This window comes from Oncorhynchus keta, chromosome 17 (genome assembly GCF_023373465.1).
Source record: "Oncorhynchus keta strain PuntledgeMale-10-30-2019 chromosome 17, Oket_V2, whole genome shotgun sequence".
NCBI classification, from domain to species: Eukaryota; Metazoa; Chordata; class Actinopteri; order Salmoniformes; family Salmonidae; genus Oncorhynchus; species Oncorhynchus keta.
In genome coordinates, this window is record NC_068437.1 from 46,630,250 (window position 1) to 46,652,342 (window position 22,093).

Below are 22,093 nucleotides of genomic sequence, written 5' to 3' on the forward strand. Positions count from 1 at the left end.
TCGTAAAACTGACCATCCGACTTCGGCGATGTCATTTACAAAATAGCCTCCAATACCCTACTCAGCAAATTGGATGCAGTCTATCACAGTGCCATCTGTTTTGTCACCAAAGTTCCTTATACTACCCACCATTGCGACCTGTATGTTCTCGTTGGCTGGCCCTCGCTTCATACTCGTCGCCAAGCCCACTGGTTCCAGGTCATCTACAAGACCCTGTTAGGTAAAGTCCCCCTTATCTCAGCTCGCTGGTCACCATAGCATCTCCCACCTGTTGCACGCGCTCCAGCAGGTATATCTCTCTGGTCACCCCCAAAACCAATTCTTCCTTTGGCCGCCTCTCCTTCCAGTTCTCTGCTGCCAATGACTGGAACGAACTACAAAAATCTCTGAAACTGGAAACACTTATCTCCCTCACTAGCTTTAAGCACCAACTGTCAGAGCATCTTACAGATTACTGTACCTGTACATATCCCACCTATAATTTAGCCCAAACAACTACCTCTTTCCCAACTGTATTTAATTTATTTATTTATTTTGCTCCTTTGCACCCCATTATTTTTATTTCTACTTTGCACTTTCTTCCATTGCAAAACTACCATTCCAATGTTTTACTTGCTATTTTGTATTTACTTTGCCACCATGGCCTTCTTTGCCTTTACCTCCCTTCTCACCTAATTTGCTCACATTCTATATAGACTTGTTTATACTGTATTATTGACTAAATGTTTGTTTTACTCCATGTGTAACTCTGTGTCGTTGTATCTGTCGAACTGCTTTGCTTTATCTTGGCCAGGTCGCAATTGTAAATGAGAACTTGTTCTCAACTTGCCTACCTGGTTAAATAAAGGTGAAATAAAAATAAATAAAAAATAAAGGTGAAATAAATAAAAATAAAAATCTTACGTGTGTCTCGTCCCTGATAAAGTTCCTGAGGTCTCCGTGCTTCATGTATGGCAGCACCACCAGAGGAGAGCCCTCAGGGGGCAGACAGATCCCCAGGAGAGACAACACGTTGGGGTGGCTGAAGTCCTTCATGATGATCCCCTCCTTCAGGAACTGAGACACCTCCTCCAGGTCAGTAATCCCTGAAACACAGCAAGATATTACAGGATTGTTTATTTATTTATTACCTTTATTTAACCAAGTTGTTGAGAAGAGAACACATTCTGTTTTACAGCAACCTGACATTAAAGCTTAATCATGTGCTGTTAGATGGACCACCAACAAAAACGCTAACAAAAACAGGCCATCAAGCCATAAACCTCTATCTCTTTACCGTTGTGCCATCTAAACCTTAGTTATATACCACTGTTAGAAGCCCATGAGGAGCCAGTCTCCAGGCTGTCTGAGCATAGGGACTGTGACCCTACCCCAAACCTATAGGTTACTGCTACACAACACTCCCATTATCCAATCGAATCAGTGCTCCTGGTGTCACTGCTCTTTCTCTTTCTCCCCTTCTCTTCTAATCTCGTTTGAAACAGAATCTCATTTAGCTAAGATAAAACGTCTGATAAAACTGCCCTTTCACTGTAACTACCAGATGACGACACACACACAAGCAAAGAAAGACGACTCGCTATTTAGAGTTGAGTAAAAGAAAGATCACAGAATATCTAAGAAAACGAGGCTGTGAAGCTGGATGTTTAGAACTATCTGCCTACTGCAGAAACAACATGTTGACATCATCTACAATATCCTCCAAACCATGTGCCTTTTCCATGACAGTGACAAAGTTCCCTGGGGAACTTCTTTATGTTCTTTAAAGCTCCCTGGGGAACTTCTTTATTTTCTTTAAAGCTCCCTGGGGAACTTCTTTATTTTCTTTAAAGCTCCCTGGGGAACTTCTTTATTTTCTTTAAAGCTCCCTGGGGAACTTCTTTATTTTCTTTAAAGCTCCCTGGGGAACTTCTTTATTTTCTTTAAAGCTCCCTGGGGAACTTCTTTATTTTCTTTAAAGCTCCCTGGGGAACTTCTTTATTTTCTTTAAAGCTCCCTGGGGAACTTCTTTATTTTCTTTAAAGCTCCCTGGGGAACTTTAGGTCACTGTAAACACAATGAGAAGGCCAAGGCTTAGAGAACAAGGCAGCGGTAACCCTCTATCGCTATGGGTTACCACCAGCCCAGCGGCAGAGCTTCCAGAAGCCTTGTGGAAGAATTATCTAGGACATTCATCTCTCAGGATAAAGTGACAGTTTACACAATTAGAGAGAGGGGGACCCTAATGTCATCCTCACCACCAGGAGCCAATCCATCTCAATCATCCTTCCACAGGACACACTGCCGTAGCACATTCAAGAGATGAGATAAGCCCTCTAACGTTGTTGTGGCGTTGCGTTGTGTGGTGACATATCAGAGCAATGAGATTTGAATGAACACTGACGGGGTGAACTGTGCCTTTGTGGTCATGCAGTACTCACGGTTGAGAGACTTGATGGCACAGTGCTGCTTCTGTCCGTCAGCCTCCAACAAGGTACCGTGGAACACACAGCCAAAGTGTCCTGTATGAAGAAGAATAGATATGATGTCAAATAAGCAACAACCAAATAATTTACAGCCATCTGTAAATGATGTTTGAGGTGGAGTGTGCCCCTGGCCATCTGTAAATGATGTTTGAGTTGGAGTGTGCCCCTGGTCATCTGTAAATGATGTTTGAGTTGGAGATTGCCCCTAGCCATCTGTAAATGATGTTTGAGTTGGAGTGTGCCCCTGGTCATCTGTAAATGATGTTTGAGTTGGAGATTGCCCCTAGCCATCTGTAAATGATGTTTGAGTTGGAGTGTGCCCCTAGCCATCTGTAAATGATGTTTGAGTTGGAGTGTGCCCCTGGTCATCTGTAAATGATGTTTGAGTTGGAGATTGCCCCTGGTCATCTGTAAATGATGTTTGAGTTGGAGATTGCCCCTAGCCATCTGTAAATGATGTTTGAGTTGGAGATTGCCCCTAGCCATCTGTAAATGATGTTTGAGTTGGAGTGTGCCCCTGGCCATCTGTAAATGATGTTTGAGTTGGAGTCTACCCCTGGCCATCTGTAAATGATGTTTGAGTTGGAATCTACCCCATGTCATCTGTAAATGATGTTTGAGTTGGAGATTGCCCCTAGCCATCTGTAAATGATGTTTGAGTTGGAGATTGCCCCTAGCCATCTGTAAATGATGTTTGAGTTGGAGTCTACCCCTGGTCATCTGTAAATTATGTTTGAGTTGGAGATTGCCCCTAGCCATCTGTAAATGATGTTTGAGTTGGAGTGTGCCCCTGGCCATCTGTAAATTATGTTTGAGTTGGAGTGTGCCCCTAGCCATCTGTAAATTATGTTTGAGTTGGAGTGTGCTCCTAGCCATCTGTAAATGATGTTTGAGTTGGAGTGTGCCCCTGGCCATCTGTCAATGATGTTTGAGTTGGAGTCTACCCCTGGCCATCTGTAAATGATGTTTGAGTTGGAATCTACCCCATGTCATCTGTAAATGATGTTTGAGTTGGAGATTGCCCCTAGCCATCTGTAAATGATGTTTGAGTTGGAGATTGCACCTAGCCATCTGTAAATGATGTTTGAGTTGGAGATTGCCCCTAGCCATCTGTAAATGATGTTTGAGTTGGAGATTGCCCCTAGCCATCTGTAAATTATGTTTGAGTTGGAGTGTGCCCCTGGCCATCTGTCAATGATGTTTGAGTTGGAGTCTACCCCTGGCCATCTGTAAATGATGTTTGAGTTGGAATCTACCCCATGTCATCTGTAAATGATGTTTGAGTTGGAGATTGCCCCTAGCCATCTGTAAATGATGTTTGAGTTGGAGATTGCACCTAGCCATCTGTAAATGATGTTTGAGTTGGAGTCTACCCCTGGTCATCTGTAAATTATGTTTGAGTTGGAGATTGCCCCTAGCCATCTGTAAATGATGTTTGAGTTGGAGTGTGCCCCTGGCCATCTGTAAATTATGTTTGAGTTGGAGTGTGCCCCTAGCCATCTGTAAATTATGTTTGAGTTGGAGTGTGCTCCTAGCCATCTGTAAATGATGTTTGAGTTGGAGTCTACCCCTGGTCATCTGTAAATTATGTTTGAGTTGGAGTGTGCCCCTAGCCATCTGTAAATGATGTTTGAGGTGGAGTGTGCCGCTGGCCATCTGTAAATGATGTTTGAGTTGGAGTGTGCCCCTAGCCATCTGTAAATGATGTTTGAGTTGGAGTCTACCCCTGGCCATCTGTAAATGATGTTTGAGTTGGAGTGTGCCCCTAGCCATCTGTAAATGATGTTTGAGTTGGAGTGTGCCCCTAGCCATCTGTAAATGATGTTTGAGTTGGAGTGTGCCCCTAGCCATCTGTAAATGATGTTTGAGTTGGAGTGTGCCCCTGGTCATCTGTAAATGATGTTTGAGTTGGAGTGTGCCCCTAGCCATCTGTAAATGATGTTTGAGTTGGAGTGTGCCCCTAGCCATCTGTAAAATGTTTGAGTTGGAGTGTGCCCCTAGCCATCTGTAAATGATGTTTGAGTTGGAGTCTACCCCTGGTCATCTGTAAATGATGTTTGAGTTGGAGTGTGCCCCTGGTCATCTGTAAATGATGTTTGAGTTGGAGTGTGCCCCTAGCCATCTGTAAATGATGTTTGAGTTGGAGTGTGCCCCTAGCTATCTGTAAATTAGAAAAGCAAAAGAATTGTGCCGTCTGGAATTTTACATGATTTATAGTTTTACTTTTGATACTCAAGTATATTTAAAAACAAGTACTTTATTTTACTTGCAATTGTGTATGATAAGTATGACAATTGTGTACTTTTCCCACCACTGGTTGAAGCCTAGGTGACTTCTATAACCCTTTACCGGAGGGCCATTCATACAGCACCCTACAGTTGTAGCCATAGCAGTGGGAGGCTATATCCCCTTATCTGAGCTCTGAGTTACCGTGGCCCTTATTGAATTATATGTGGTCGAGAGGGTTCAGTGCAGCTTTGCAGGGGTGTTGGGGTATTAAAGCTAGAGGAACGTAGAGAACTCTCTGAGGCGTTCTTCCATCACAATCCCTGCAGATGCAAAGAGCGGCTCAGCTTACACCACACGGATCAACAATGGAGCTTGCAATGCTACCCGGGTACAAATCACCCCACCCCCTAATTCTGCTTTCGGAATCCCTAGGCCTCCCCGAGGGTTGAGCTAAGGGGGAGGAGGCAGTTTTTGGGAGCATTGTCCCAGAACATTGTGGGGATGTTAATAACAGAGAAAGGCCTTTCTCCTTTAAACTAATATAGTGATATAGTGAAGATGTGAACACCCCACTTGGTGACCACATATAATGTCTGGTGATTATTTATGTCTGGATGTCCAACCTGGTGGTTTGATAATGTTGGTCATTAAGCTCTTACAAGGTGATTCTAAAGTGTATTTAGGTGTATCCCTAATGGAGATGGATTCTGATGGAGATGGATTCTGATCCCTAATGGCTTGTGTGTCTGAGTCTGTGTTAATGTAATGTGTGTTTAGGTGTGTGTGTGTGTGTGTGTGTGTGTGTGTGTGTGTGTGTGTGTGTGTGTGTGTGTGTGTGTGTGTGTGTGTGTGTGTGTGTGTGTGTGTGTGTGTGTGTGTGTGTGTGTGTGTGTAGATATAGGTGTATGTGTGTGCGTGTGTGTGTATGTGTGCGCGCGTGTGTGTGTGTAGATATAGGTGTATGTGTGTGTGTGTGGATTCTGATGGAGATGGATTCTGATCCCTAATGGCTTGTGTGTCTGAGTCTGTGTTAATGTAATGTGTGTTTAGGTGTGTGTGTGTGTGTGTGTGTGTGTGTGTGTGTGTGTGTGTGTGTGTGTGTGTGTGTGTGTGTGTGTGTGTGTGTGTGTGTGTGTAGATATAGGTGTATGTGTGTGCGTGTGTGTGTATGTGTGCGCGCGTGTGTGTGTGTAGATATAGGTGTATGTGTGTGTGTGTGTGTCTGTGTGTGTGTGTGTGTGTGCACGTGTGTTCATGGATGTGGGCGTCTTTGCGTGCACTGTACCTGTGTATGTGTTCATGTATCAGAAGTGTGTACAGTATATACACGTGTATGATCATCCCACTGACCTCTGCCGATGACCTGGTTAAAATGTAACAGCAGATGCTCTCTGGCGATGACCACATGTTGAACCTCCTTCAGGAGGTCAGGGTGCAGCTGGGACGGGTCGATGTGGACCGGGGCTGACAGGAGAGGGGACACCAGCTCCCCCTCTGCCCCCAGACCCATGCCTCCGAGCCCCAATCTGGGGGACAGCAGCTCCCCATGGCTCCCGTAGATAGGGGGAGCCCCCCTGCATGACTCTGGCCTCTCCACGCCCTGGTCTGAAACAATATAGCCAAAGGTCAATTACTACAGGGGTCAGGGTTAGAGGTCAACATAGGTCACATGATCACAGAGTGATGCCAGAGAGAAAGGTCGGAGAAAGAGAGAGTCATGGTTACAGAAAGGAAGAGAGGGAACCTGAGACCTGCCCATTCGTTCTTTATGTCATTGGGGGGAGAAGGGAAGCAGGGGAGGGCAAATGAGTTTGCATGAGTGAAAATGTGAGGGTTATTTTGAAAGAGGAGCAGGCAGGGATGGGAAACTCTAGTTCTTGGACGTTGGACGTTGGAGTGCCTTCTGGTTTTCACCTCCATCAATACATTTAATGTAATGAATAGGCATCAGGTATGAAGCAAAGAATAAAAAACACACAGAGTTAGATGGCCATCTCTTTAGAGGTTAGAGGTTAAGGTTAAGAAAGGCAGGTGTTAGTTAGTACAGGGTTAGTGTTAGTTTTTAGGGTCAGAGTAACCGCCCCAGTGGTGTAGTGTCAGGAAACGTACCCTCCAGCAGGGTGGTTCTATAGTCCAAAGACTCGTGGGACACCATTTCGTTAGTGGGGCTGACGCTCCGGGCATTAGCCAACATATCCAAGTGCTGAATGTGAGCCCTGCCGTCATACCAAACCTTACCCTCAGCCAGATCTGGAAACCAGAGATAGAGAGAGAGAAGGAGAGAGAGGAGGAGGGAGAGGGGGAGAGAGAGAGAGAAGAGGAGAGAGGAGGAGAGAGAGATGAGGAGAGAGAGAAGAGGAGGGAGAGGAGGAGAGAGAGAGTAGGAGGGAGAGGAGGAGGGAGAGAGGGAGAGGAGGAGGGAGAGAGAGAGGATGAGAGAGAGAGAGAGAGAGAGAGAGAGAGAGAGAGAGAGAGAGAGAGAGAGAGAGAGAGAGAGGAGGATGGAGAGGGAGAGGAGGAGGGAGAGAGAGAGGAGGGAGAGGAGGAGGGAGAGAGAGAGGATGAGAGAGAGAGAGAGGAGGAGGGAGAGAGACGAGGAGGGAGAGAGAGAGAGGAGGGAGGGAAGGAGGGAGAGAGAGAGAGGAGGAGAGGTGGTAGGAGGTAGAGAGAAGGAGAGGATGTAGGGAAGAGAGTGGGGTGGCAGAGAGGGGGTACAGGTAGAGGGAGGGGACAGAGAAAGAGAGAGGAGGCAGTAGCAGAGGGAGAGAGAACACAGTCATTGAAGGAGAAGGATAGAGCGCTCCACCAGTGCTCCCATCAGCTCAACACCTCACAATCCCACAGCCAGTAAGAGGCGGGCAAACATGCACACACACATGCACACGCACGCACACACAGTTGAAAATATATCACAAAATAACTGACTTACCGTCAATGTGTTTGTTCCTCCTTTTCCAGAAGAACAGAGTGAGCAACATCAGCAGCAGCAGACTGACACACACACAGCCAGCGAGCAGCCCTCTGTAGTCCTGCTCATGGGCCAACATCACCCTGCCCAGACTCACCGAGGACGACGCCTGACGCCACTACACACATAATACACAGACAGACAGACACACATACAGACAGAGGAGAACAGTGAGTGAGATGTACAACTACATTCTAGATAATACATTTTTTACGATGTGAGATAATACATTTTTTACGATGTGTGTGTTGGAAAACTCCAATTCCATTCTAGGCTAAAACTGATGATCTCTCTCTCTCTCTCTCTCTCTCTCTCTCTCTCTCTCTCTCTCTCTCTCTCTCTCTCTCTCTCTCTCTCTCTCTCTCTCTCTCTCTGTCTGTCTGTCTGTCTGTCTGTCTGTCTGTCTGTCTGTCTGTCTGTCTGTCTGTCTGTCTGTCTGTGTCCTCACCTCCACCTCCAATTCGTTGGTTGCGTCCCGTAGCTCCATGGGGACAGTACACTCCAGAGTGTTCCCCACCACAGTCACGCTCTCACAGGTTCTGTTAGACACCTTCAGCACCTCCCCCTTCATCGCCTCCACATCCACACGGCCTGGCACCTGGAGAGGGAGAAAGGGAGAGAGGGAGAGATGGAGAGATAGGAAGAGATGGAAAGAGGGAGAGAGGGAGAGATAGGGAGTGAAGGAGAGAGGAAGAGATGGAGAGATGGAGGGATAGGGAGAGATGGAGAGAGGGAGAGAGGGAGAGATAGGGAGTGAAGGAGAGAGGGAGAGATGGAGAGATAGGGAGAGATGGAGAGAGGGAGAGATGGAGAGATGGGGAGAGGGAGAGATGGAGAGATAGGGAGAGATGGAGAGATAGGGAGAGATGGAGAGAGGGAGAGATGGAGAGATGGAGAGAGGGAGAGACGGAGAGATAGGGAGAGATGGAGAGATAGGGAGAGATGGAGAGAGGGAGAGATGTAGAGATATGGAGAGAGGGAGAGACGGAGAGATAGGGAGTGAAGGAGAGAGGGAGATAGGGAGAGATGGAGAGATAGGGAGAGATGGAGAGAGGGAGAGACGGAGAGAGGGAGAGATGGAGAGAGGGAGAGATGGAGAGAGGGAGAGATGGAGAGATGGAGAGATGGAGAGAGGGAGAGATGAGAGATGGAGAGAGGGAGAGATGGAGAGATGGAGAGACGGAGAGATAGGGAGAGATGGAGAGAGGGAGAGATGTAGAGATATGGAGAGAGGGAGATAGGGAGAGGGATCATATGCACATGCAGTACTACATCATCTTCAGTGAGTCCTTCAGTATCCACTCAAAGACATGCATGCTGGGAGTGGAAGTGACTGAGGCATTGGTTGTGGTGTCATTACTGTTCTCGTGAGCCCACCGCCCTGGACAGAGACAAAAGCAGAGACAAAAGAAGACTGTGCATCTACATACACACTAACTAACCCTTTGTCCCTGAGGGCTCTTCTTGACAGGAAGAGAGGATTTATAGAGAATTAATCTCACTTTCACACAGACTGCCTTGGCTACTCCCCCCCCCCACACACAGCTCGGGTGCTGCTCACTCTGCCTGGCTGTGCTGTATGAGCGTAGCAGAAGGCCATAAAGAGAAGGATCATTCCTCGCGTGACATCCTGGGATTTTCAGATTTGACACAGGGCCACACCTGTTCCTAAACCACACTACAGTACACGTCAACTAATGCAGTGCATGTGAACACACATACACACATACACACGCACGCGTACACACATACCAGGGCCACTAAGACAAGAACAAACTCTACAGTATTTGAACACATACAAAGCATACTGAATAATACGTACAATACAAACTGTCATCTGACGTCTGTACCCTGAGGTTGTAACATATTTAATGCTTGGGTATGGAACATTGAAAGTACCATGTCCCATAGAGAATAACTATTACAAATTCTGCCACTCCTATCCAAACGAACAGTCTGTGTGGTGCTAATCTGGGTTGAGATGCTTGTTAACCTCTCATGAAGCGATCTGCAGTGATACACCAGCCAAGACTAATAACGTTATCAGGAGCCTGACCAGCGGCCTTTTTGGGGCAAAGATATCAGATGGCCCCAAATGTAGCCTGTAACAGTGTAACCCAGGGCGATGTGTGTCCCCTGGGTAATGGGGGCTCATAGGGTCTTGTCTGGGATGGGGAAGGTGATTGGTGGGGGGTGGGAGGCAACTGAGAGAGGGGAGGAGGGAGGAGGATTAGACTGTTGGGCCAAGGCCATGCCTGGGAAAAAAAGCCGACCAAGGATCCTGTGCGACCCACTCCCCACAGCTGCCACTAACCATAGGGCCTCATTTTTTTTCATTGTTTGAAAAACCCGTTTTTCTACCCAGAGAAATTGGGTTGCATGTTCAAAACCCGCTATTAATATGTCAAGGGCTTTGACCTCGGGAACTTGGAACAATGTGGTGAGTTGGAGAGAATACTTGGAGAAGACGAGGGGGGCCAGAGGAGTGAGGGAGGGAATTGTGGGGGATGGGCGATGGGAAACGGACTCCTTTTCCTGTTTTGTTTCAGTATTGTTTCCTTCAAACCTCAGACGGCGAGGATGAGTCAGCTCACGGCCTCGAGGTGAGCCGGAGAGCAAGGTGTCGTTAACTCCAATCAGGGTTCAATCCCATTTGAATTTAGCCAATTCAGGAGATCAACAGACACTGTTCCAGAATAGAAACTCTAAGTGCCATTTGTTTAAAATGAGGATTTTTCCAATGCATGAATCAAAATTCAGTTCAGTTTCTGAATGGATGCATTGGTAACTGAACTGACCCCAACCCTAGACATCACTACAATGAAGAGGTGGTGGTGGGGAAAGGGGCATACTAATCCTTCACCTTAATATTAGTTATATTCAGCCAATTCAGGAGGTCAGTTGAGACCCAGTTAGAGAACAGAAAAGTTACATTTATTTCAATGATCTGACGTCTCACCTTAATCTCTAGAATGCTCTTGTTGCCCTTTGATGTGACGGTGGGTCTCTGAAAGTCCTCGAAGCGAGGGTCCTCTACAAACAGCAGGTCAAACTGGGGCGTGGAGAAATCATCCAGGACGAACGCCACCTTGGTGACCACAGGAGTCTGCAGACCCAGGTCCTTCAGGGACGGGGTGGTACACAGGATGGCCAGCCTGTCCTCACCCTTGATGCAGTTCTGGAGGGAGAACACTCACACAGCATAAGTAACATGCACGCGTATACACACACACACACACACACACACACACACACACACACACACACACACACACACACACACACACACACACACACACACACACACACACACACACACACACACACACACACACACACACACACACACACACACACACACACACACACACACACACACACACCACAAGTTAAGAGAAACACTCTTAAAAAAGCCTATAGCGTTTACCCTGCTGTCACATAACAAGTACACATACTAATCCTTCACATGGCAGATGCTTTCAACTCAGGGCATATTACACACTTTCTAGTTGTACAAACTATCCATTACAGCTCCATATCTACAGCTGCTGTGGGGTTTAAGTGCCTTGCTCCGGGGCACAACAGCAGTGTGTTTATACCACCCTGGATTATAACCAAAATGCCTCCCATCACTAAGACCTATTAATCGCCCAATTGAGAGCCACATAAGAGAAAGAGTCTCTTTTCACCTTTTATTTAAAAAATAATGATATCCGCACCTGCTCAGAGACAATGGATGCGTGTGTGTAATATCTTCTAATACATAAGAGAAAGCCACCTTATTTTCCTCTACATAAAGGTTGTGATGGTGCACTATTCAAATTATTCCACCCTCTGGCCTCCGATTCCAAACAGGCGCATTGACACCAAGTGTGTTTGAAAGTTGCTCTGTTTCTCTGTTTACATGGCGATGAAAGTTGCTCTGTTTCTCTGGTTACATGGCGATGAAAGTTGCTCTGTTTCTCTGTTTACATGGCGATGAAAGTTGCTCTGTTTCTCTGGTTACATGGCGATGAAAGTTGCTCTGTTTCTCTGTTTACATGGCGATGAAAGTTGCTCTGTTTCTCTGTTTACATGGCGATGAAAGTTGCTCTGTTTCTCTGTTTACATGGCGATGAAAGTTGCTCTGTTTCTCTGTTTACATGGCGATGAAAGTTGCTCTGTTTCTCTGTTTACATGGCGATGAAAGTTGCTCTGTTTCTCTGTTTACATGGCGATGAAAGTTGCTCTGTTTCTCTGTTTACATGGCGATGAAAGTTGCTCTGTTTCTCTGTTTACATGGCGATGAAAGTTGCTCTGTTTCTCTGTTTACATGGCGATGAAAGTTGCTCTGTTTCTCTGTTTACATGGCGATGAAAGTTGCTCTGTTTCTCTGTTTACATGGCGATGAAAGTTGCTCTGTTTCTCTGTTTACATGGCGATGAAAGTTGCTCTGTTTCTCTGTTTACATGGCGATGAAAGTTGCTCTGTTTCTCTGTTTACATGGCGATGAAAGTTGCTCTGTTTCTCTGTTTACATGGCGATGAAAGTTGCTCTGTTTCTCTGGTTACATGGCGATGAAAGTTGCTCTGTTTCTCTGTTTACATGGCGATGAAAGTTGCTCTGTTTCTCTGTTTACATGGCGATGAAAGTTGCTCTGTTTCTCTGGTTACATGGCGATGAAAGTTGCTCTGTTTCTCTGTTTACATGGCGATGAAAGTTGCTCTGTTTCTCTGTTTACATGGCGATGAAAGTTGCTCTGTTTCTCTGGTTACATGGCGATGAAAGTTGCTCTGTTTCTCTGTTTACATGGCGATGAAAGTTGCTCTGTTTCTCTGTTTACATGGCGATGAAAGTTGCTCTGTTTCTCTGTTTACATGGCGATGAAAGTTGCTCTGTTTCTCTGTTTACATGGCGATGAAAGTTGCTCTGTTTCTCTGTTTACATGGCGATGAAAGCTGCTCTGTTTCTCTGGTTACATGGCGATGAAAGTTGCTCTGTTTCTCTGTTTACATGGCGATGAAAGTTGCTCTGTTTCTCTGTTTACATGGCGATGAAAGTTGCTCTGTTTCTCTGTTTACATGGCGATGAAAGTTGCTCTGTTTCTCTGTTTACATGGCGATGAAAGTTGCTCTGTTTCTCTGTTTACATGGCGATGAAAGTTGCTCTGTTTCTCTGGTTACATGGCGATGAAAGTTGCTCTGTTTCTCTGGTTACATGGCGATGAAAGTTGCTCTGTTTCTCTGTTTACATGGCGATGAAAGTTGCTCTGTTTCTCTGTTTACATGGCGATGAAAGTTGCTCTGTTTCTCTGTTTACATGGCGATGAAAGTTGCTCTGTTTCTCTGTTTACATGGCGATGAAAGTTGCTCTGTTTCTCTGTTTACATGGCGATGAAAGTTGCTCTGTTTCTCTGTTTACATGGCGATGAAAGTTGCTCTGTTTCTCTGTTTACATGGCGATGAAAGTTGCTCTGTTTCTCTGTTTACATGGCGATGAAAGTTGCTCTGTTTCTCTGTTTACATGGCGATGAAAGTTGCTCTGTTTCTCTGTTTACATGGCGATGAAAGTTGCTCTGTTTCTCTGTTTACATGGCGATGAAAGTTGTGTTGACATGTCATTCTGTCAGATAGTTGTTTCCATTTGAAATGCTCAAAGACCATGAATCTGGTCCAGTTCCTATTTCTACACTAATGCTGCAGGTATGCTGTTCTGTTTCCACATCTCTACAATATCATTATTTATAAATATGGATAGTTCATCAGGCCATCTAAAAGCACAAGGTGGAACATTCCTTTCAATACTGCACATCAAAGTTCAAGGAAGTTATAATAAGGCACAAAAGTTATGGCAGACAGTCAAACACTGTATATACAGTGCATTCAGAAAGTATTCAGACCCCTTGACCTTTTCCAAATTTTGTTACGTTATAACCTTAATCTAAAATGGATTAAATTGTTTTTCCCTCCTCATCAATCCACATACAATACAATACTAATGGCAAAGCAAAAGCAAGTTTTTAGAATTTTTTGCAAATTTATTAAAAACAAAAATCGGAAATATCACATTTACATAAGTATTCAGACCTTTTACTCAGTACTTTGTTGAAACACCTTTGGCAGCGATAACAGCTTTGAGTCTTCTTGGGTATGACGCTACAAGCTTGGCACACCTGTATTTGGGGAGTTTTTCCCATTTTGGTACACTTCCCTAGATCTGTGCCTCGACACAATCCTGTCTCGGAGCTCTACGGAAAATTCCTTTGACCTCATGGCTTGGTTTTTGCTCTGACATGCACTATCAACTGTGGGACCTTATATAGACAGGTGTGTGCGTTTCCAAATCATGTCCAATCAATTGAATTTACCACAGGTGGACTGCAATCAAGTTGTAGAAACATCTCAAGGATGATCAATGGAAACAGGAAGCACCTGAGCTCAATTTTAAGTCTCATAGCAAAGGGTCTGAATACTTATGTAAATAAGGTATTTCTGTTTTTATTTTTAATACATTTGCTACAATTTCAATAAATCTGTTTTTGCTTTGCCATTATGGGGTATTGTGTGTAGATTGACGAGGGAAGAAACTAATTTAATAGATTTTAGAATAAGGCTATAATGTAACAAAAAGTCAAGGGGTCTGAATACTTTCCAAATGCACTGCAATTCAACCTAGCACATCCAACCCAGCTGTGAATACTCAGTGTAGTGTAGAGACATTTTCACTCCATTTCTAACTGTGAGGGTGAATCTTGGCCAGCCTACTCATGAGAGTTCAACCAGTGTGTGATTTTGAAAAGGCCGGATCAGGTCCAACATTCCTGTACCTTTCCCCCTGTAATTTCTCCATTTGTGTGTTAATTTTACTGCACTGGGATAAATCAGCATCAAACAGAGTGCTTCTTGGTAGCCTTAAACAAGTCTACTTTGAAACAAAAGTATACACCTCACTCACATGGTTATAGGCTTACAAAAAGAAGACATGTGAGATACAGAGTTGAATAGTATTCAATTTTGAGTTTGCATACCAATATAACACTTTATCACAGAAGACTGAAATGTAACGACCCCATTTGACATAGAGACAACTGTTTTTCTGTGTTAAAAAAAAGTTTATTAATTATGAAATTATGAAAAATATGAATAAGGGGAAAGGAAAAAGGGAATACCTAGTCAGTTGTGTAGGGAAAGGGGGATACCTAGTCAGTTGTATAGGGAAAGGGGGATACCTAGTCAGTTGTATAGGGAAAGGGGGATACCTAGTCAGTTGTGTAGGGAAAGGGGGATACCTAGTCAGTTGTGTAAGGAAAGGGGGATACCTAGTCAGTTGTATAGGGAAAGGGGGATACCTAGTCAGTTGTGTAGGGAAAGGGGGATACCTAGTCAGTTGTGTAGGGAAAGGGGGATATCTAGTCAGTTGTATAGGGAAAGGGGACACCTCGTCAGTTGTATAGGGAAAGGGGGATACCTAGTCAGTTGTATAGGGAAAGGGGGATACCTAGTCAGTTGTATAGGGAAAGGGGACACCTAGTCAGTTGAATAGGGAAAGGGGGATACCTAGTCAGTTGTATTGGGAAAGGGGGACACCTAGTCAGTTGAATAGGGAAAGGGGGATACCTAGTCAGTTGTGTAGGGAAAGGGGGATACCTAGTCAGTTGTATAGGGAAAGGGGGATACCTAGTCAGTTGTGTAGGGAAAGGGGGACACCTAGTCAGTTGAATAGGGAAAGGGGGATACCTAGTCAGTTGTGTAGGGAAAGGGGGATACCTAGTCAGTTGTATAGGGAAAGGGGGATACCTAGTCAGTTGCGTAGGGAAAGGGGGATACCTAGTCAGTTGTGTAGGGAAAGGGGGATACCTAGTCAGTTGTGTAGGGAAAGCAGGATACCTAGTCAGTTGTATAGGGAAAGGGGGATACCTAGTCAGTTGTGTAGGGAAAGGGGGATACCTAGTCAGTTGTGTAGGGAAAGGGGGATACCTAGTCAGTTGTGTAGGGAAAGGGGGATACCTAGTCAGTTGTGTAGGGAAAGCAGGATACCTAGTCAGTTGTATAGGGAAAGGGGGATACCTAGTCAGTTGTGTAGGGAAAGGGGGATACCTAGTCAGTTGTGTAGGGAAAGGGGGATACCTAGTCAGTTGTGTAGGGAAAGGGGATACCTAGTCAGTTGTGTAGGGAAAGGGGGATACCTAGTCAGTTGTATAGGGAAAGGGGGATACCTAGTCAGTTGTGTAGGGAAAGGGGGATACCTAGTCAGTTGTGTAGGGAAAGGGGGATACCTAGTCAGTTGTGTAGGGAAAGCAGGATACCTAGTCAGTTGTATAGGGAAAGGGGGATACCTAGTCAGTTGTGTAGGGAAAGGGGGATACCTAGTCAGTTGTATAGGGAAAGGGGATACCTAGTCAGTTGTGTAGGGAAAGGGGGATACCTAAAGGGGGATACCTAGTCAGTTGTGTAGGGAAGGGGGATACCTAGTCAGTTGTGTAGGGAAAGCAGGATACCTAGTCAGTTGTATAGGGAAAGGGGGATACCTAGTCAGTTGTGTAGGGAAAGGGGGATACCTAGTCAGTTGTGTAGGGAAAGGGGGATACCTAGTCAGTTGTGTAGGGAATGGGGATACCTAGTCAGTTGTGTAGGGAAAGGGGGATACCTAGTCAGTTGTGTAGGGAAAGGGGGATACCGAGTCAGTTGTGTAGGGAAAGGGGGATACCAAGTCAGTTGTATAGGGAAAGGGGGATACCTAGTCAGTTGTATAGAGAAAGGGGGATACCTAGTCAGTTGTATAAGGAAAGAGGGATACCTAGTCAGTTGTATTGGGAAAGGGGGATACCTAGTCAGTTGTATTGGGAAAGGGGGATACCTAGTCAGTTGTATAGGGAAAGGGGGATACCTAGTCAGTTGTATAGGGAAAGAGGGATACCTAGTCAGTTGTATTGGGAAAGGGGGATACCTAGTCAGTTGTATAGGGAAAGGGGGATACCTAGTCAGTTGTATAGGGAAAGGGGATACCTAGTCAGTTGTATAGGGAAAGGGGGATACCTAGTCAGTTGTATAGGGAAAGGGGGATACCTAGTCAGTTGTATAGGGAAAGAGGGATACCTAGTCAGTTGTATTGGGAAAGGGGGATACCTAGTCAGTTGTATAGGGAAAGGGGGATACCTAGTCAGTTGTATAGGGAAAGGGGGATACCTAGTCAGTTGTATAGGGAAAGGGGGAGGAGATACCTAGTCAGTTGTGTAGGGAAAGGGGGATACCTAGTCAGTTGTATAGGGAAAGGGGGATACCTAGTCAGTTGTATAGGGAAAGGGGGATACCTAGTCAGTTGTATAGGGAAAGGGGGAGGAGATACCTAGTCAGTTGTGTAGGGAAAGGGGGATACCTAGTCAGTTGTATTGGGAAAGGGGGATACCTAGTCAGTTGTATAGGGAAAGGGGGATACCTAGTCAGTTGTATAGGGAAAGGGGATACCTAGTCAGTTGTATAGGGAAAGGGGGATACCTAGTCAGTTGTATAGGGAAAGGGGGATACCTAGTCAGTTGTATAGGGAAAGGGGATACCTAGTCAGTTGTATAGGGAAAAGGGGGATACCTAGTCAGTTGTATAGGGAAAGGGGGATACCTAGTCAGTTGTATAGGGAAAGGGGGATACCTAGTCAGTTGTATAGGAAAGGGGATACCTAGTCAGTTGTATAGGGAAAGGGGGATACCTAGTCAGTTGTATAGTGAAAGGGGGATACCTAGTCAGTTGTATAGGGAAAGGGGGATACCTAGTCAGTTGTATAGGGAAAGGGGGATACCTAGTCAGTTGTATAGGGAAAGGGGGATACCTAGTCAGTTGTATAGGGAAAGGGGGGGATACCTAGTCAGTTGTATAGTGAAAGGGGATACCTAGTCAGTTGTATAGGGAAAGGGGGATACCTAGTCAGTTGTATAGGGAAAGGGGGGATACCTAGTCAGTTGTATAGGGAAAAGGGGATACCTAGTCAGTTGCATAGGGAAAGGGGGGATACCTAGTCAGTTGTATAGGGAAAGGGGGATACCTAGTAAGTTGTATAGGGAAAGGGGGATACCTAGTCAGTTGTATAGGGAAAGGGGGATACCTAGTCAGTTGTATAGTGAAAGGGGGATACCTAGTCAGTTGTATAGGGAAAGGGGGGATACCTAGTCAGTTGTATAGGGAAAGGGGGATGCCTAGTAAGTTGTATAGGGAAAGGGGGATACCTAGTCAGTTGTATAGGGAAAGAGGGATACCAAGTCAGCTGTATAGGGAAAGAGGGATACCTAGTCAGTTGTTTTGGGAAAGGGGGAGGAGATACCTAGTCAGCTGTATTGGGAAAGGGGGATACCTAGTCAGTTGTATAGGGAAAGGGGGATACCTAGTCAGTTGTATAGGGAAAGGGGGATACCTAGTCAGTTGTATAGGGAAAGGGGATACCTAGTCAGTTGTATAGGGAAAGGGGATACCTAGTCAGTTTTATAGGGAAAGGGGGATACCTAGTCAGTTGTATAGGGAAAAGGGGGATACCTCGTCAGTTGTATAGGGAAAGGGGATACCTAGTCAGTTGAATAGGGAAAGGGGGATACCTAGTCAGTTGTATAGGGAAAAGGGGGATACCTCGTCAGTTGTATAGGGAAAGGGGGATACCTAGTCAGTTGTATAGGGAAAGGGGGATACCTAGTCAGTTGTATAGGGAAAGGGGGAGGAGATACCTAGTCAGTTGTATAGGGAAAGGGGGATACCTAGTAAGTTGTATAGGGAAAGGGGGATACTTAGTCAGTTGTATAGGGAAAGGGGGATACCTAGTCAGTTGTATAGGGAAAGGGGGATACCTAGTCAGTTGTATAGGGAAAGGGGGATACCTAGTCAGTTGTATAGGGAAAGGGGGATACCTAGTCAGTTGTATAGGGAAAGGGGGATGCCTAGTAAGTTGTATAGGGAAAGGGGGATACCTAGTCAGTTGTATAGGGAAAGAGGGATACCAAGTCAGCTGTATAGGGAAAGAGGGATACCTTGTCAGTTGTTTTGGGAAAGGGGGAGGAGATACCTAGTCAGCTGTATTGGGAAAGGGGGATACCTAGTCAGTTGTATAGGGAAAGGGGGATACCTAGTCAGTTGTATAGGGAAAGGGGGATACCTAGTCAGTTGTATAGGGAAAGGGGGATACCTAGTCAGTTGTATAGGGAAAGGGGGATACCTAGTCAGTTGTATAGGGAAAGGGGGATACCTAGTCAGTTGTATAGGGAAAAGGGGGATACCTCGTCAGTTGTATAGGGAAAGGGGGATACCTAGTCAGTTGAATAGGGAAAGGGGGATACCTAGTCAGTTGTATAGGGAAAAGGGGGATACCTCGTCAGTTGTATAGGGAAAGGGGGATACCTAGTCAGTTGTATAGGGAAAGGGGGATACCTAGTCAGTTGTATAGGGAAAGGGGGAGGAGATACCTAGTCAGTTGTATAGGGAAAGGGGGATACCTAGTAAGTTGTATAGGGAAAGGGGGATACTTAGTCAGTTGTATAGGGAAAGAGGGATACCAAGTCAGTTGTATAGGGAAAGAGGGATACCTAGTCAGTTGTTTTGAGAAAGGGGGAGGAGATACCTAGTCAGTTGTATTGGGAAAGGGGGCTACCTAGTCAGTTGTATAGGGAAAGGGGGATACCTAGTCAGTTGTATAGGGAAAGGGGGATACCTAGTCAGTTGTATAGGGAAAGGGGGATACCTAGTCAGTTGTATAGGGAAAGGGGGATACCTAGTCAGTTGAATAGGGAAAGGGGGATACCTAGTCAGTTGTATAGGGAAAAGGGGGATATCTCGTCAGTTGTATAGGGAAAGGGGGATACCTAGTCAGTTGTATAGGGAAAGGGGGATACCTAGTCAGTTGAATAGGGAAAGGGGGATACCTAGTCAGTTGTACAACTGAATGCATTCAACTGAAATGTGTCTTCTGCATTTAACCCAACCCCTCTGAATAATAACATTCAGCCCATATGGCCACTAGGTCATTTGACTGCAGTAAAGGGCCTCCTATAATGGATGGCACAGCACACAAACACAGTGAATAACTTTCCCGGTCATGTAACCTCCCTCTTTTTTCTAGCGTGACACGTTTCTCCTGCCTGTCCCATGTGGCTGGCCATGGCTTTTCTTTCCTCTAACACAACTCGTGTGCAGAGTCACTGGCTCAGATTTCTGCTACGCTTGTAATTTCTGGCTGCTCGAGTCTAACTGGAGATGGAGGAAGTGGTGCTGAACGTGGTTAGTAGCCCGGAGGAGATGAGGATGGGTACTAGATTCTGGAGTTGCGGGCCCCCATGCTTCCTATATACAGCAATCTGGTGTTCCTTGTGGAACTGTGTGTGTTTTTAATAAAGGACTCCTAAAAGTGCACCGGCAGCTGATTCACCGTAGCCTCCAGTCCACACAGCTGTGAGGTGGACAAAACCAGTCCAACTCTGCCCAAAGTAGACAGCCAAGTGTAAATGTTTGCAGTGTGGTTAGGGGCCATTGATATTGTATATTTACCTAGATGGCCCACTAAAGCAAACATGTCCTAGAATAATGGAATAAATCTTTACTATGGAAAGCTTGACATATGTCTTAATATTCCAAAAACCTGTGTTCGACAGTAACTGGGACGAATGGATATCATTCACAAACCAGTAATACCTGATTAACTAACAATATCTTGTTAACAATACAATATGAAACAAAGATAAATTACGTATGATATTGCCAACTACTTTAATGTTTTTTTCATTGGCAAGATTAGCAAATGTAGGCATGACATGACAGCAACAATTGCTGACACTACACATTCAAGTATATCTGACCAAATTATTGAAAGACAAGCATTGTAATTTTGAATTCTGAAAAGTGAGTGTGGAAGACGTGCATTTTTTGTTGTTGTTTTCTATCAACAATGAGAATCCACTGGGGTCTGACAACTTGGAAGGAAAATTACTGAGGATAATAAATTACGATATTGCCACTCCTATTTGCCATATCTTCAATTTAAGCCTACTAGAAAGTGTGTGACCTCAGACCTGAAGGGAAGCAAAAGTCATTCTGCTACCTAATAGTAATACACTGCTCAAAAAAATAAAGGGAACACTAAAATAACACATCCTAGATCTGAATGAATGAAATATTCTTATTAAATACTTTTTTTTACATAGTTGAATGTGCTGACAACAAAATCACACAAAAATGATCAATGGAAATCAAATTTATCAACCCATGGAGGTCTGGATTTGGAGTCACACTCAAAATGAAAGTGGAAAACCACACTACAGGCTGATCCAACTTTGATGTAATGTCCTTAAAACGCGTCAAAATGAGGCTCAGTAGTGTGTGTGGACTCCACGCGCCTGTATGACCTCGCTACAACGCCTGGGCATGCTTCTGATGAGGTGGCGGATGGACTCCTGAGGGATCTCCTCCCAGACCTGGACTAAAGCATCCACCAACTCCTGGACAGTCTGTGGTGCAACGTGGCGTTGGTGGATGGAGCGAGACATGATGTCCCAGATGTGCTCAATTGGATTCAGGTCTGGGGAACGAACGGGCAGGCCAGTCCATAGCATCAATGCCTTCCTCTTGCAGGAACTGCTGACACACTCCAGCCACATGAGGTCTAGCATTGTCTTGCATTTGTCACGGTTCATGAATCCACTGCCTCCCTCTCTCTTTCTCTTTCTCTCTCTCTCTCTCTCTCTCCTGTGTTTGTGTGGGCGTGGTTCCCAATATCAGCCTGATTGTCTGCGCCAGCTGGAACCACTTATCTTCCCTTTATATGTTCTGTCACCAGTGTTTCTTGTTGTCAGATCGTTGTTACTTCCCTGAGGTTGTGTCGTGTGTCCGTGCTCATCTCTCGCCGCCCTTGTGTGGATTATCTGCTGTGCTCCTTCCTACCCATCCGGACACACTCCCCTGGATTTCTCAGCACGCTATCATCGGAAGATGCGCCCTAGTCCCTGGGTCGGATTCCGTCTGAGTACAGTCTGTCTGTCCTGTTGCTGCTGTAAACTGTATTCATTAAACCATCGTTGCTTGCATCTTGCATCCGCCTCTGTATTGTCACAGCATTAGGAGGAACCCAAGGCCAACCACACCAGCATATGGTCTCACAAGGGGTCTGAGGATCTAATCTCGGTACCTAATGGCAATCAGGCTACCTCTGGCGAGCACGTGGAGGGCTGTGCGGCCCCCCAAAGAAATGCCACCCCACACCATGACTGACCCACCTCAAACCGGTCATGTTGGAGGATGTTGCAGGCAGCAGAACATTCTCCACGGCATCTCCAGACTCTGTCACGTCTGTCACATGTGCTCAGTGTGAACCTGCTTTCATCTGTGAAGAGCACAGGGCGCCAGTGGCGAATTTGCCAATCTTGGTGTTCTCTGGCAAATGCCAAACGTCCTGCACGGTGTTGGGCTGTAAGCACAACCCCTACCTGTGG

At 45.5% G+C, this 22,093-nt stretch overlaps 1 protein-coding gene and 1 long non-coding RNA gene across 2 annotated transcripts in view; both read right to left on the reverse strand.

The window, feature by feature from the left end:
- The window catches only part of met (MET proto-oncogene, receptor tyrosine kinase), a 90,240-nt gene that overhangs the window by 12,567 nt on the left and 55,580 nt on the right, over positions 1-22,093 (reverse strand). The window contains exons 11-17 of the mRNA XM_052466267.1: positions 10,622-10,840; positions 8,111-8,260; positions 7,624-7,780; positions 6,804-6,944; positions 6,045-6,299; positions 2,421-2,501; positions 904-1,085 (exon numbers count right to left, since the gene is read on the reverse strand). Of these exons, the coding sequence (XP_052322227.1) occupies positions 904-1,085; positions 2,421-2,501; positions 6,045-6,299; positions 6,804-6,944; positions 7,624-7,780; positions 8,111-8,260; positions 10,622-10,840 (1,185 nt within the window). The remainder of the gene's footprint in view (positions 1-903; positions 1,086-2,420; positions 2,502-6,044; positions 6,300-6,803; positions 6,945-7,623; positions 7,781-8,110; positions 8,261-10,621; positions 10,841-22,093) is intronic.
- On the reverse strand, positions 12,626-16,846 carry LOC127908317 (uncharacterized). The gene is made up of 4 exons (XR_008066802.1): positions 16,169-16,846; positions 15,378-16,006; positions 15,258-15,317; positions 12,626-15,019 (listed from the first exon to the last, which is right to left on the reverse strand). It is a non-coding gene; the product is annotated as an uncharacterized LOC127908317 (long non-coding RNA).